This window comes from Sander vitreus, chromosome 2 (assembly GCF_031162955.1).
Source record: "Sander vitreus isolate 19-12246 chromosome 2, sanVit1, whole genome shotgun sequence".
NCBI classification, from domain to species: Eukaryota; Metazoa; Chordata; class Actinopteri; order Perciformes; family Percidae; genus Sander; species Sander vitreus.
In genome coordinates this window covers 33965573-33982258 of record NC_135856.1, presented here as the reverse complement: position 1 = coordinate 33982258, position 16686 = coordinate 33965573, and the positions used below count along the sequence as shown (strand labels likewise).

At 43.5% G+C, this 16686-nt stretch overlaps 1 protein-coding gene across 1 annotated transcript; it reads left to right on the top strand.

Moving 5' to 3' along the window:
- The first annotated feature begins 6248 nt into the window (after positions 1-6248).
- ppp1r35 (protein phosphatase 1, regulatory subunit 35) lies at positions 6249-13487 on the top strand. The gene is made up of 6 exons (XM_078266756.1): positions 6249-6371; positions 7968-8190; positions 9636-9744; positions 9932-10047; positions 10138-10228; positions 13008-13487. Exons 2-6 carry the CDS (start codon positions 7969-7971, stop codon positions 13307-13309), a joined length of 840 nt encoding a protein of 279 aa, XP_078122882.1. The 5' UTR covers positions 6249-6371; position 7968; the 3' UTR covers positions 13310-13487.
- The last annotated feature ends 3199 nt before the right edge of the window (positions 13488-16686 follow it).

Below are 16686 nucleotides of genomic sequence, written 5' to 3'. Positions count from 1 at the left end.
GGAAGCAGCATGTGAAGCTGGGGAAAGACTTCTCCGACTCACAGACCATCAGCACCGGATCCCCTCAGGGCTGCGTTCTTTCTCCTCTGCTCTTCTCCCTGTACACCAACAGCGGCACCTCCAGTCACCAGTCTGTCAAGCTTCTGAAGTTTGCGGACGACACCTCCCTCATCGGACTCATCTCTGATGGAGACGAGTCCGCCTACAGGTCGGAGGCTGACCACCTGGTGAAGTGGTGCAAGCAAAACAACCTAGAGCTCAATGCTCTAAAGACAGTGGAGATGGTTGTGGACTTCAGGAGGAGCCCAGCCCCACCTGCCCCCATCACCATCTGTGGCTCCACAATTAACATTGTGGAGTCTTTCCGCTTCCTGGGAACTATCAGGACCTCAAGTGGGAGCTGAACATCAGCTCCCTCGTCAAGAAAGCATAACAGTAGATCAGGACCAAAACCTCACGTCACAAGGACAGTTTTTTCCCCTCTGCCACTAGCCTTATCAACAAGGCCCGGAAACCACCCTGACTCTCTCCACACCCCCCCTCTGGCTCTACATGCCACTGTACTTAATCTGCTCTTTTTATCTTGACTATTACTCTCTTATTTTTAATACATTCTGTGTGTATATATATATATATATATATTTTTATACTTATATTGTTTGTTCTGTTTAACCTGCTTGTTTAACTTATTTTAGAGAATGTGTGACGTGCACCTACAACACCAAAACAAAATCCTTGTATGTGTAAAAAACGTACTTGGCAATAAAGCTTTTCTGATTCTGATTCTGATTCTGATTCTGTAATTTGCATCATAGGTGCACTTCAACTATGAGAGACAAAATGAGGGAAAAAAAATCCAGAAGATCACATTGTAGGATTTTAAATGAAAGCAGCTTGGTGTGAAGAAATCAACTGTGGGAGAAATTATAAGAAAATGGAAGACATAAAAGACCACTAATAATCTCCCTCGATCTGGGGCTCCACGCAAGATCTCAACCCGTGAGGTCAAAATGATCACAAGAATGGTGAGCAAAAATCCCAGAACCACACGGGGGGACGTAGTGAATGACCTGCAGAGAACTGGGACCAAAATAACAAAGGCTATCATCAGTAACACACTACGCCGCCAAGGACTCAAATCCTGCAGTGCCAGACGTGTCCCCCTGCTTAAGCCAGTACATGTCCAGGCCCGTCTGGAATTTGCTAGAGAGCATTTGGATGATCCAGAAGAGGATTGGGAGAATGTCATATGGTAACTTTTTGGTAAAAACGCAACTCGTCGTGTTTGGAGGGGAAAGAATGCTGAGTTGCATCCAAAGAACACCATACCTACTGTGAAGCATGGGGGTGGAAACATCATGCTTTGGGGCTGTTTTTCTGCAAAGGGACCAGGACGACTGATCCGTGTAAAGGAAAGAATGAATGGGGCCATGTATCATGAGCTTTTGAGTGAAAACCTCCTTCCATCAGCGAGGGCATTGAAGATGAAACGTGGCTGGGTCTTTCAGCATGACAATGATCCCAAACACACCGCCCGGGCAACGAAGGAGTGGCTTCGTAAGAAGCATTTCAAGGTCCTGGACTGGCCTAGCCAGTCTCCAGATCTCAACCCCATAGAAAATCTTTGGAGGGAGTTGAAAGTCCATGTTGCCCAGCGACAGCCCCAAAACATCACTGCTCTAGAGGAGCATGCATGAAGGAATGGGCCAAACTACCAGCAACAGTGTGTGCAAACGTTGTGAAGACTTACAGAAAACATTTGACCTCTGTCATTGCCAACAAAGGGTATATAACAAAGTATTAAGATGAACTTTTGTTATTGACCAAATACTTATTTTCCACCATAATTTGCAAATAAATTCATTAAAAATCCTACAATGTGATTTTCTGGATTTTTTTTTCTTCTCATTTTGTCTCTCATAGTTGAAGTGTACCTATGATGAAAATTACAGGCCTCTCTCATCTTTTTAAGTGGGAGAACTTGCACAGTTGGTGGCTGACTAAATACTTTTTTGCCCCACTGTACATTGTCATGTTTCTTTAGAAAGAAACAATGGACAAATAGTTTTTAAACGCTTCAGATGTAAAATTATTCGCCGTCAAAGTGGCGCCAAAATGAATGGCAGTCAATGGAATGCTAACGGGAGGTGATGGCTTGTTAGCATCAAAATGGCGCCATAGGAGCTATGCATTCAGAGGAGAAATTTACCCCCTTGATCTCGAACGAGCCTAGTTATTCCACGCCATCACAGGTGGTTTTATAGGAAATAGCATAGGGCGTGGCTGGGCAAGCCGGTGTGTCTTAAAGAAGTATTCAAGTACCTGACCTCAGGGGGATCATCCCTGTATATGGAACATGTAACGGTGGAGAGATAGTCTCGATACGATAGAGAACCCCAAATCATTGGTAAGTTTCAGCTGAAATGGTTTGTATTTTGTGTTCAGGTTTGTTCACACTGTGTGCCATTTTAACAAACTAGATACTTATACTGACATTTTTAGGACCGTTTTTCCACTGTACCATGATACTGTTTTTGACAACTTACAAGCATTTGTACTTTTAATACTTTTTGCTCCAGTGGAACTATTGGGAGAATTGGGAATCTGTATTTGGGGTGTAACAGAATATTTGCTGAACTAAGTCCTGTGTACATGTACTATGTCCTTCCTTAATGCCCACCTCTCCAATGACTGCCAACAAGCCAGACCCTTGTGCGGTCAATAAACACATCAGGTAGGTGGTGGATGTGAGTGGACAACAGAAACACAGCTACTGGATGGACAGAAGTAGAGATGTATTTGTCTAATTTGTTTCTTGTCATTGGGCAGTCTGTGTTCAGGAATTATGACCATGACCATGATGGCTATATTTCTCAAGAGGACTTGGAGAGCATCGCTGCTAATTTTCCCTTCCTGCATTTTGGACAAAGATCAGTGAGTGTATATGTTCAAATAATTAACTACACAGGATCATGCTGTAGTTGAATTACACTTCTAAGTAGCTTCTGGGTAGTGTAGATACTTTCAAAATCATATAACATTTCCAGCTGCAAGCTATGTCTTCTCTTGAATGAAAAAAACTCAGATGTGACTTTATTTGCATCAATCGTTCTATTCTCCACCACATGCAGATTCTGTGCCTGTATATGAAGTCTAAGACAAATCGATTCATTTGTTTTGAGGTGTTATATCTTCTTTTCCCCTTTCTGCTTCTCGTTCTTTCAGAGATGGATTGATCAGTAAGGATGAGATGATAGCATATTTCCTCCGGGCCAACCCACTGCTCCAGTGTAAGATGGGTCCAGGCTTCATCCACAGCTTCCAGGAGACAACGTACCTGAAGCTCACCTTCTGTGAACACTGTGCTGGATTTGTGTGTATCTTAAGATTTGTTCAAAAGGTCAACATCCTTTGCATGGTCCTTGAGTTCCCCCTTGTGGACAAATAAAAATAGACTGTTCCTCCAAGTTTCGTTTCTGCACTGCAATGTAGCGTTAAGTTCCAATTAAGGCATTGACCAATCAGAGAAGGCTGTAACCAGGCGTATCCAGTATTCCAGCCTCTACCTCCTAGCAGTCATTGTATCAGTGATAGTTCACCATATTAGAAGTGAAGTAGGTTGCCTCGTTGACAGGATATCTATATATATATATGTGTGTGTGTGTGTGTGTATATATATATATATATGTGTGTGTGTATATATTAGTGATGTTCCGATACCAGTATCGGTATCGGCTCCGATACTGCCTAAAACGCTGGTATCGGTATCGGGAAGTACTGGAGTTTATGCACCAATCCGATACCACGTAATAAAGCCCTAAAGAAAATCTACGTTAAAGTAGTTTATTTATGTTCTTTTTCCGTTATAACTGACTGTCAAACTGCATAATAAAAGAAAGTTCTGGGGCATTCATGTTTCACAAAGAGTTTAACCTGAGCTAGACCGACAACAAAGATAGAAATCATATCACATCCATACAGGGACAGTAGTATACAGTTGTTAAAACATAATAAAATATATGACACACTGGTATCGGATCGGTACTCGGTATCGGCCAATGCGCAAGTTCAGGTATCAGAATCGTTATCAGGAAGCAAAAAATGGTATCGGACCATCTCTAGTATATATATATGTGTGTATATATATGTATATATATGTATATATATATATATATGGATATAAATGTGATATATATATATATAAATGTGAATATATATATATATATATATATATATATATAAACATATATACATTTCAAGGCATTTGTGAACTGAAATCCTGTGTGTCCATGAGACTGTAAGTACATAATTCTTATTTATTTTCTGCCTGTTAAATCCATTGTCCTCGAGGTGGTGAGGAAAACTTCTTTTTAGGGAGAAACCTCGGTCAGACCCAGGCTCTTGGTAGGTGGTGTCTGACGGTGCCGGTTGGGGGGTACGATGAACAGTGGCAATTATTGTAACAATAAAGATAATGGAACTATGACTAGAAATAGCAGTTGCAGTAGTTAATAGCGTAGCCAGGCACTGCAGGGTATAGTGAGGCACTGCAGGGCATGGCAGGACATGGCAGGGTGTAGCAGGGCACTGCAGGGCATAGCAGGGTATAGTGGGGCATGGCAGGGCGTAGCAGGGAGTATCAGGGCACTTTAGAGCGTAGCAGGGCACTGCAGGGCGTAGCAAGGCACTGTAGGGCATACCGGGACATAGCAGAGCATCGAGCAGAACCAAAGTGCCACCCTAATCCAAGGAAAACTGCGGGGTGAGAAAACATAAGGGCTCCGGGGAATAAGCTCCCCAGAGCTAAGTTAGTAAGCATTTATGGGACATGGATGCACACAGATGGAAAGAGAGAGGAGAGAGGAGCTCAGTGTGTTAAAGGAAGTCCCCCAGCAGTCCACGACCCTCTCGTCCACCGGGATAAACTCCAACGTAGCGGCGCTCAGCTGGGGGCTTGTGAGTATCCCCACACCCGCCCGGTGCCTCACACCCTGGGCAGTTGCCCAGGGTGTGAGGCCAGAGAAGAAAAGAGTCCAACCCCTATCCAGGAGTATGGTTCCAGAACCAAGACTGTGCGTAAAGGTAAGCCCCACCAGATCTAACCGGTAGCGCTCCACCTCCCGCACCAGTTCTGGCTCCTTCCCCCACAGAGAGGTGACATTCCACGTCCCCAGAGCCAGCCTCTGCTGCCCGGGTCTGGTCCGTCGAGGCCCCTGACCTTCACCACCACCCGTGTGGCAGCGCACCCGACCCCAGCGGTTCCTCTCACAGGTGTTGGGCCCATGGGATGGAGAGATAGGTGCCACGTAGCTTTTCTACGTGCCTGACCGGGCTCCGTGGCAAACCCGGCCACCAGACGCTCGCTGACGAGCCCTCCATCTGGGCCTGGCTCCAGACGGGGGCCCCGGGCTTCCTCAGGGCAGGGTCACTCTATCTCGGGCAGGGTCACCCTATCTCTTCCTCGGTCACTCATAGGGTTTTTGAACCATTCTTCATCTGGCCCCTCACCTGAGACCACTTTGCCTTGGGAGACCCTACCAGGAGCACAAAGCTCCAGACAACACAGCCCTCAGGTTCATAGGGACACACAAACCTCTCCACCACGATAAGGTGATGGTTCCCGGAGAGGATAAACTAATGACAAATGCAAAACTATAATAACCTTGACAAACACACACACACAGCTGATCTGCTCTGCCTCTCTCTCTCTCTCTCTCTCTCTCTCTCTCTCTCTCTCTCACACACACACACACACACACACACACACACACACACACACACACACACAGGTGATCTGCTCTGCCTCCCTCACTCTCTCTTAGACACACACACACATACACACACACAGCTGATGTGCTCTGCCTCTTTCTCTCTCAGACACACACACACACACACACACACACACAGCACACACACACACACACACACACACACACACAAACACACACACACAAACACACATAGATCCAACATTAACAGAGGATTGCTCACCCTAATATAACACACCCATAACCACAGAGATACAGATCCCCCAGGGTGACAATTCCGTCTGCTAACCAATCCCTCCAAAAAAGGGGAGAACGCATATCACAATATTAAGTTTATGAGAGGAATTGATTCAGTGAAAATAATCTAGTTTCCTTCTTTTATTTTTTTGTTTTTCTGCATTTATCTCTCGTTCACACTCCAGTCCAGTTGGTGGCGGTAATTCCCCGCCAATAAACCAAGAAGAAGAAGAAGAAGAAGAAGAAGAAGAAGAAGAAGAAGAAGGAGGAATTTTAAATGGATGCTAGCTCAGCTCAAAGCCTGGGATAATAAAAGGTTTATCTTAGCAGAAGTTGAGAGGATCCGCTCTGTCCGGACTACATCAGGTAACACACAGAGAGACATAAAGGACGTGTTAGCTCTACAGGCTAACAGTAGCTTCAATGTTAAACGTTTAACTGTGATAGAGACCAGAGACAGCCAGTCCGAGTCTAACCAGCCGTTAGTTGAGCTGGTTGACCTAACGTTAGCATACAGAAAGACACGACCACCTCACGTGATGAAATGAAAAGAATATTTCATATACAGTGTTTATATGTATGTGTAGGCCTATAGTGTACAGTGGTGGAGAGTAACGAAGTACTATACTACTGTACCTGCGTATTTCCGTTGTATTCTACTTCACACTTCTAACAGTTAGCTATTTTTGAAAATAATCTAATTGCGATTTTTTTTCTCCAAAAATATTGCGATTGCGGTTTAATATGCGATTATTTTTTAAGTTCTTTGTCTTCTGTATTATTCAACAAAGGCAATCAATAAATCATTGTATGGTATGAACAACACAAGATTAGATAGATTAAACAAACTGTTCTTTCCTGGAGGCCAGGCCTGGATGTGATAATGAAATTAGGTGATGCATGAATTTATATGAATGACATCTTTTATTTAACTACTTCAGTCCCAGTAGTATATTGAGCACTGACCAAGCCTGGTGTAAACATTCATATGAAAGTCAGAAACAAATCACACAAACTAAAGTGCAGATTGTAGAAATATAAAAACAAAGATGTGGCTTTACCACACTTAGTATTTAGATTATTTCATTATTATTTACTGTAATAAATGTAAACATGTGGATTGCACTTTTTAAACACTGTCTTTACAACTTTACTAGACATTTAAATAAGTAAAAATATAGTATATACAGTATATACAACGGTGTATTTTTGTTTTTACAGCGCACACAGAGGAGCTGCCTCCAGCCCCTCCCTCCCCTCATGAAGTTGCGTGCCGCGTGCATGACAGCGTCAACATTGCACTCACACTCAGAGACAGAGAGGCTATCGTTACGTTAGCAGTAGCATGCTGCTGCTGGTCTTGCCGTGGGTTTAACTGTACTAATAAAACCGTTGAAACAACGCAGCCACGCTGCTGTGAAAGCTCCCCGAATGTCATTTATCAGAGTCTGGTTGTTACCCCTCCCCGCGGCATTCTCCTCCACTCCATAGCTTTATAACGGAGCTAGCTAACCGCTAATCAGAGCTAATCGTTGCTAACCGAGCCTTCAGTTCTGCGTGCCTGTATCCATTAACTTGATGAAGAAGCTGTGTTACTTGGCAGGGAGTTAAACATACGTACGTAAATATGAAATTAATACACTATATGTGAACTTACACATTGACTGGAGCAGCAATTATCTCTCTTTTTCAGCAGCGGCCATGTTGCTTTTTTACAAAATATATGTTCAAACTCGCTGTATGTGAGTGTTTCCAGTTCAATTCTACCTAGGCAACTCTATTTCCAATATGGTAGTGTTTCCACATGTCGCCCCTATGAGTTGTATTTAAGACATATATTGTAAAGCCTGGTCATTCATTTTACTGTGCAACCTTTTTATTATACATTTATATTATATATTTTTGATCTAATAATAACTGAACTGTTGAACTGCTAATAGTAATTGTTGTTACTCCTGTCAGGATGACTTCCTCCTCCCTCCTCTCTCCTCCCCCCTCTCCCCCCCCTGCCCCCCTCCCTCTCTCCCCCTCCTCTCTGACTCGCTGTCCTGAACTCGACCTGTCGGTCACACTCAGCCCCGGCCCCAGACCCGCCCACACACTCCTGGAGGCCCGCACACTGAAGTCCAGTCAGCAGAGTGAGCCCCACCCCCAAGGACAGATGGGAAGAAAGGGCAACCGGCAGGTGATGACGTGTGTGTGTGTGTGTGTGTGTGTGTGTGTGTGTGTGTGTGTGTGTGTGTGTGTGTGTGTGTGTGTGTGTGTGTGTGTGTGTGTGTGTGTGTGTGTGTGCGTGTGCAGACACGTACAGCAAAGCCAGCCAGGGAGTCTACACAGTCCAGCAAGGCCAATCAATGGAGTCCAAATATTCACCCACTTCACTCTTAAACACAGAAGAAAGATTTAGAGTCCCTGAACTTCTATTTATGGATGTGATATTTAGCAAGCAGAAATAAAATATTTGATTATAAAATACTTACCTTCCTTGTCCGTCTTAAAGCTATAATGCGTAGTTTCTGTCTCTCCCATGAGGAATTCTAAGTAATAACAACAAAACAGTCGGTGCGTCCACATGATACAAGCCTTCCGTGATCGCGCACCGCCCCTCCCCCACATAGTTGCTAGTAGCCAAGGAGGACACGGAGGATTAAAAAAACATGATGGACTCTTCAGAAGAGGTCATTGTCTTCACTCGAGGTTCTGCGCAGGAAAGTCACCGGACGACACAATCTTCTGAACACAGTTCTCATACTGAGAAATCCAGAGAGAGTTGCGTGGAGCTGATAGTCTTCATTAGCTTTGTAGCACCTCATTTGGAAATGGCTTGAATGTAACGGACATTCATTAATATCAAAAAGTTCTGCACTACAGCTTTATGCTCCACCACACCAAAAAACATCCTTTAAACAAAATGAGAAATCTGTAATGAAATAAGTTTTGCTCAATTGAAGGACATCTTAAACATAACTTCTCTCACATTCTGAGTGTAAATGTGTGTGAATGTTTATCTGATGAGCAGGTGGCACCTTGTACGGTAGCCTCGGCCACAGTGTGTATGTGTATGAATTATATCTGTAATATGTAAAAGCTCCTTAAGTAGTCGTTAAGACAAGTAAAGTGCTAAATAAATACAGTACATTTACATAAGGAATAGTAACCACCTCTTTAATAGTTGTATTGTTAGTCCGGTACATAAACTCCCACAGCAGTAACAGATCAGTTAATGGTGTGAGTCAGTGCTTCCCCCCGCAGCAGCAGCATTCTGACTCCACAAGGAATGGCAACGAAGACAATCACTTACTCCTGAACCGAAACCCAAAATCTGAATACCTGTACATTCTGCCATGCATGTCAAAGAGTCGGCCAACAAGTCAATTATTCCTGTACTAGTTCTCAGTAAAGATTAGTTTTAGTAGAGAATGTCCTTATTCAGCCAAATGTAATATCTATGAGGTGAGAAGAGACCAAGCCAAAAGCATCTGTTTATCAATAGATGATTTTGCTAATAATAGAATTGCATAATAACAGAAGATTACGGCCACCGATTTTAGAGAAAATATAGTATGGACTAAAGTTCCATAGTGATGTTGGATTAATAATGACATCATCCTTCTGTCTGGTCTCCTGCAGGTGGGTTTTGAAGAGCTGGTGGTCGTCTCGGCAACATCGGTGCAGAGCACAGCCACCCTGCCTCAGCAGCCAATCATAGGTCAGAGGAAGAGCCGAGGATGTCTCCATGGTAACCAGAGTATAACGCCCTATACATCAACAAAATAAAGATGATTAGATAAATAAGATTATAATTCCAGAGTTGTCCTTGTTATTGTGAGTGTTATTGTTATTATTCTGTTTCTCCCCATCAGTCTGACTGTCTGTGTCAACTCAATGATCAGTAAAAACCCTTTTTCCTTCTCTGCTCGGTGGAGCCCCCAGACAGTGGGTGGAGCCTCCTGCTGCAGTATCCAATCCCGGCCCAGGATGCCTGGAGAGGGCGGAGCTAAACACCACTCTGGCTCTAAAGGCGGAGCTTCAGTCACTGCAGGTTGACACTGTTTATCAGTAGGTTCTCAATACATCCACACTGAGCTGGGTACCACCTGGTTCCCCTGGTAACGGGCCTGTTTTCCTGCAGGGGGCAGAGTTTAACTCCCAGAAGGCGGTTCAGGAGACTCTACGGATATCCGAGAGGACCAAAAACCTGATCAACACCAGAGCTACTGAAGGTAATCACACGGGGGCCAAGCCACATCAGCAGGCTCGTGGGGTGAGCCAGGCCTGCTCAGAATCCATCAGCGGCCATCTCCACCCAATGCATGCTGGGTAGATCTCTGTCCGACTCGATCCCGACTGGCTCTGCCGTCATGCACACGTGGGCAACGATAACCTCACGAGATCAGGGGGGACGCAGGTTTGAGAGGCAGGCGCCGCAGTTGCTCTACACCGACTGCAAGACCCAGGGCATGATGGGAAACGCCTATCTCTCGGCTGATCTAACAGCTGATTGGTTCAGAATCGACCAACATGACGGCGTTTTATATAAACTTTTTATTGATTTTGAATTGGAGGGATTTTAATTTCTATTTGTCCGAAAAAAAATTTGTCTTATATTGTACAGAACTGATGTTATGTTTAGTAGTGGGAGAGACTAAATCCGTTCAGATTACAGATCATCTGTTATTAACATCAGCAACAGATCATCTCCAGTCTGTTATAAACATCAGGAACAGATCATCTCCATTCTGTTATTAACATCAGCAACAGGTCATCTCCAGTCTGTTATAAACATCAGCAACAGATCATCTCCAGTCTGTTATTAACATCAGCAACAGGGGCCCATTTCAGGAAGGAGGTTTAACAAACTGAGTCTAACCCTGAACTCTGAGTTGATTTACCCTGAGATGGGAAACTGAGTTTTCGGTTCCAGAACAGCTGATTTGAGTTGGTTAAATCAACTCGGAGTTAAGCGCGTGCACCACGCAGCATGAATGGAGAAATTATTATTTACTGTAAACATGTGGATTGCACTTTTTAAACACTGTTTGAACTTTACTAGACAGTTAAATAAGTAAAAATATAGTAGTAGTAGTAATAATATTTTTTACAGCGCACACAGAGGAGCTGCCTCCAGCCCCTCCCTCCCCTCATGAAGTTGCGTGTCGCGTGCATGACAGCGTCAACATTGCACTCACACTCAGAGACAGAGAGGCTATCGTTACGTTAGCAGTAGCATGCTGCTGCTGGTCTTGCCGTGGGTTTAACTGTACTAATAAAACCGTTGACGCAACGCAGCCACGCTGCTGTGAAAGCTCCCCGAATGTCATTTATCAGAGTCTGGTTGTTACCCCTCCCCGCGGCAGTCTCCTCCACTCCATAGCTTTATAACGGAGCTAGCTAACCGCTAATCAGAGCTAATGGTTGCTAACCGAGCCTTCAGTTCTGCGTGCCTATATCCATTAACTGCATGCATGGACTCGAGCCCGAATAAAACCCTTCATTTTATTAAAATGGCTGTAAAAGTTTTAAACTACAACTCAGAGTTGTTTGAATGACAGAAATCTGCTCAAGGTACGGTGTAGCGTTAGCGTGCCAAGTTGATGCTTTCTCTGCGGAGTGCAGACTGATTTGCTCTTGCGAGTCACGTGACCAAATCGCAGCCTTTGTGATTAGGAAATCGCGTCTTAACATATCACGATATTATCGCAAATGCAATTAATCCTTCAGCCCTAGTTCTGAGGTAGATCCTCTCCAAGTTAACCGGTAGGTTCGGTCTGCCGGGTAAGATGTGAGCAAAGAGAGCGCAGAGCCTGAGACACCCAGATCCTGGAGTGTCGAAATGAGGATCTGATGGTTCACTGTGTTGAAGGCAGCAGAAAGGTCCAGAAGGATGACGACGACAACGGAGGAGAGAGAGGCTGCTCTAGCGATGTGAAATTGCTCAGTGACAGCAAGGAGAGCAGTTTCTGTTGAGTGGCCAGCCTTGAAGCCAGACTGGTGGGGTAGAGAGTTGATTTATAAATGGCACGCTCAAGAGTTTTGGAAAGAAATGGAAGAAGGGAGATGGGTCTGTAGTTATTTACTTCAGACGAGTCGAGTGTTGTTTTTTTGAGTGGTGGGGTCACTCTTGCCTCTTTGAGGGCGTCGGGGAAACAGCCAGTTGACAAGGAGATGTTAATGAGATGAGTGAGGAAAGGAAGAAGGTCAGGAGCATAGACTAGAGAAGGTGAGAAGGGATAGGATCAAGGGGGCAGGTGGTTGGGCGGGCGGAGGTATTCAAAGTAAGAATTTGATTTGGAGATAGAGAAGTGAAAGAGGAAAGATGGATGGTAAGATGATTTCAGGAAGTGTGGTGGAGAATGAAGAATGTATGTCATCTATCTTTTTTACAAAGTAGTTGACAAAGTGGGTTGGTAGGAGGGAGGAGGTGGACTCGGGGAGTCTAGGAGGTTAGAGAAGATGGAAAAAAGTTTTTTTGGGGTCGGAGAAAGAAGATTCAATTTTGGTTTGATATAAAAAGAGCTTTTTGCTGCAGAAATAGAGGCAGCAAAGGAGGAAAGAAGAGACTGATGGGTAAGCAGATCATCTGGGTGTTTAGATTTCCGCCGTTTCCTTTCCGCTGCCCGTATAGTTGATCTTTCAACACGCACTGAGTCAGATAACCACGGAGCTGGGGAGGACTTGCGAGCCTGCCGTGAAGTAAGAGGGCAGAGAGAGTCAAGGGAGGAGGCTAGAGTAGAGAAGAGAGTGTCTGTGACAGTGGATGGATCTGAGTGTGAGTGTGAGTGTGTGTGTGTGTGTGTGTGACTTCTTGTTCAGGAACTCGTGCCAGGGAGGCTTGGACCCGGTCAGAACTGCTTGCCGCTCTAGTTTTAGTTTTATTTGCTTTGGGTGTTTTTAGATTTCACTTTCAACTGAAGTACGTCTATAACGGTTTTATATAACCTTGATTAAGTTTTTTTCTCTCTCTCTCTCTGTCTGTCTGTCTGTCTGTCTGTCTGTCTGTAGAAGTGAATGTCTCTCGCTCTCAGGTTCTCTTCACCTCATTGGTCAGTGTGGATGTGCAGGAGGATCAGCTGATCAGCCAGCTGCTGCAGCCTCGGCTGCCACCCCCACACCCCCCCTGCCATGGCAACCAGGCAGCAGATGGCCCCTCCCTTCTCGTCTTCATGACCTCTGACCTCCTCAGACAGAAGTCCCTCCCACTGGAGGAGGAGCCTGTCAACTACAAGCCCCACCCCTCACCACGCCCTGCCCACTCAACCTTTGACCTCTACAAAAGAGGGAGGGGTTTAGAGACCACACCCTGACATACTCCCAGGAGAGTTCTAACTGGCTGGAGGTACTGAGGCTCCTATTGGTCAGACTGTGTGATGTCCTTGAATAATAACAATGTATTTTATAAATTATAATATAAACTGAGATGTGTTTTTATTTCCTGTTAAAAGGTACATTTATTTTTTTCCAATAAAGTCTTTTCAACTTCTCTGTGATGATGTCATCACTGCTCTGCTACAGGTAGTCCAATCAGAAGGGGTGTTGTAAATCCAGATGAAACATGAAGGTGTTAATTTCATTCTTTTTTAAATATTAAAATTATATTTGAATATTTACTCGAATTCTGCCTGGTACTAATATGTACTACACCACTCAGGCTTATTAGAGGGACTTCCAACATTAGCCTTGACTTACAAAATTAGCTTTGAAGGGGACCTACATCATGATGCATTGCATTTCTGGCACGCCTCTTTGTTTACATTCATTTTCAACTATCTCTGTGCACACAAGTGTTCAAACAAGGTAATCAGAAAACGGTAGATCACTGAAAACACTATTGAAACATTCATGCAGCTTTTCTCCTCCACACCAACCCTCTCTTGGGTCTCAGATAATTTCAAATGTAAAATGACAAATGTTATTGATGCCATTGCTCCCACTAAGGTGAAAGCTGTCTCTGGTAAGAACAAATATCCATGGAGAAGTGCCACACTGGTAAGTACAGAAAAAAAGAATGTCGAACAGCTGAACGCAGGTGGTTGACAATTAGACAAATGGACAAGCAGTCAGTGCCTCCATATCAAGTACAGGATATGTGTCCATGCAAAACCAATTCAAATATGAAGCAATTTTATTAATCAACCATAAAGACCTGGAGGACATTATACAACATCTGAAACCCTCCTCCTTTTGCATTGATATTCTACCAACAGACTTTTTCAAAAATGTTTCAAATAGATTGGCTTCAGATCTTCTACAGATTGTAAACACATCTCTTCTTTCAGGTATCTTACCACAGGCCCTGAAAACTGCAGTCATCAAGCCACTCTTTAAAAAGAACAGATCTAGACACATCCCTAATGAGCAACTATAGGCCGATATCGGTTGTCACGGTCTTCAATGACATCCACCTAAACACAGACAGTGGCAAAATGTATTACTTGACGTCAGTGCTGCATTTGGCATTTGACACGGTCAACCATGACACATTACTAGACAGATTGGAAAACTGGGTGGGACTTTCTGGCTCAGTACAAAACTGGTTTGAATCCTACTTAAAGAATAGGGACTACTACTTTGTGTTTTATATGTAATCATGCATCTGAGCGGACATACACTCACCTAAAGGATTATTAGGAACACCTGTTAAATTCCTCGTTAATGCAATTATCTAATCAACCAATCACATGGCAGCTGCTTCAATGCATTTAGGGGTGAGGTCCAGGTCTATACAATCTCCTGAACTCCAAACTTAATGTCAGAATGGGAAAGAAAGGTGATCTAAGCAACTTTGAGCGTGGCGTGGTTGTTGGTGCTAGACGGGCTGGTCTGAGTATTTCACAATCTGCTCAATTACTGGGATTTTCACGCACAACCATTTCTACGGTTTACAAAGAATGGTCTGAAAAAGGAAAAACATCTAGTATGCTGCAGTCCTGTGGGGCGAAAATGCCTTGCTGATGCTAGAGGTCAGAGGAGAATGGGCCGAGTGATTCAAGCTGATAGAAGATCAACTTTGACTCAAATAACCACTCGTTACAACCGAGGTATGCAGCAAAGCATTTGTGAAGCCACAACACGAACAACCTTGAGGCGGATGGGCTACACCACTCATCTCCACTAAAAATAGGAAAATGAGGCTACAATTTGCACGAGCTCACCAAAATTGGACAGTTGAAGACTGTAAAAATGTTGCCTGCTCTGATGAGTCTCGATTTCTGTTACGACATTCAGATGGTAGAGTCAGTATTTGGCGTAAACAGAATGAGAACATGGATACGTCATGCCTTGTTACCACTGGGCAGGCTGGTGGTGGTGGTGTAATGGTGTGGGGGATGCTATCCTATCAATTTGGGCCAACATTTCTAAAGTCTGCTTCCAGCACCTTGTTGAATCAATGCCACAAAGAATTAAGGCAGTTCTGAAGGCGAAAGGGGGTCAAACATGGTATTAGTATGGTGTTCCTAATAATCCTTTAGGTGAGTGTATATGACGTGCAGAGTTCCCCGAGGCTCCATTCTCATTCTGATTCTGTTTAACATCTACATGCTTCCACTGGCTCAAATTATTGAAAACAACAAAATAAGTTACCATAGTTATGCGAACAATACACAATACATACAGCAACTGAGTACATGCATTGAACAAATTAACGACTGGATGTGCAAGAACTTTCCATGCTTTTATTTTCAGTAGACTCGACTACTGTAATGGTGTCTTTACAGGTCTCCCTAAAAAATCAATCAGACAGCTGCAGCTGATTCGGAGCGCTGCTGCTCGAGTCCTCACTGAGACCAAGAGAGTGGATCACATCACTCCAGTTCTGAATTCTGGCTCCCTGTCTCTCAAATAATTGATTTCAAAATACTACACTAAACAGTTTGGTGTCAAAATACATTTCTGATCTGCTGCTACATTATGAACCACTCGCAAGTACACAAATCAATAGATTAAATTACGTGAACATTTCACGAACTGCCGTGAGACTGGGTTGCATCATGTTGGATCTCACCTCCATAGTCTGACTCACGATGCTCACACAGCCATTTCTCCCAAGCCTCTCAAGAATTGACGCCAAGTCATTATTTTGAGATATTAAATCATCATTGTTTTTTTTCTCGAATTTTACGGCACTATTTTTCTGACGTTTATGTCACTTTTTTCCAAAGTTTTTGGCACTTTTATTGAAGTTTTTCTCATTTTAAGTCATTATTTTGACGTATTAACCCTTGTGTTGGTCTTCCCGGGTCAAAACTGAAATTGAACACTTAATGCTTTTTAGACACTTTTTAGACGCATTTTTGACGTTTTTAAGATGCTGTTTTAATGATTTTTAGACACTTTTTTGACGTATTTTTTGATGATTTTTTTACGCTTTTAAGATCCATCTTCATCCGCTTATCCGGGGTCGGGTCGCGGGGGTAGCAGCTCCAGCAGGGGACCCCAAACTTCACTTTTAAGAAGTTTTTTTTAATGATTTTTAGACACTTTTAAGATGCTTTTTTTGACGCTTTTTTTATGGTTTTTAGACCCGTTGATGTTCTTTGTTTTTCTCTACACTACCATTCGTATACTGTACACACCACTCACACCTGTGTATTAACACCAGTTTTACACTCATTTTTTTTTTCGAATTCATGGTCAAGAAACCTCATTTATATGAAATTATATCAATTTTTTTTGGATGAAA

Coding starts and splice junctions, on each gene's coding strand:
- ppp1r35 (XM_078266756.1), top strand. CDS start 7,969: ATGACTTCCTCCTCCCTCCTCTCTCCTCCCCCCTCTCCCCCCCCTGCC. Junction 9,745..9,931: donor GAGCCGAGGATGTCTCCATG/GTAACCAGAGTA, acceptor TGCTCGGTGGAG/CCCCCAGACAGTGGGTGGAG. Junction 10,229..13,007: donor CAACACCAGAGCTACTGAAG/GTAATCACACGG, acceptor GTCTGTCTGTAG/AAGTGAATGTCTCTCGCTCT.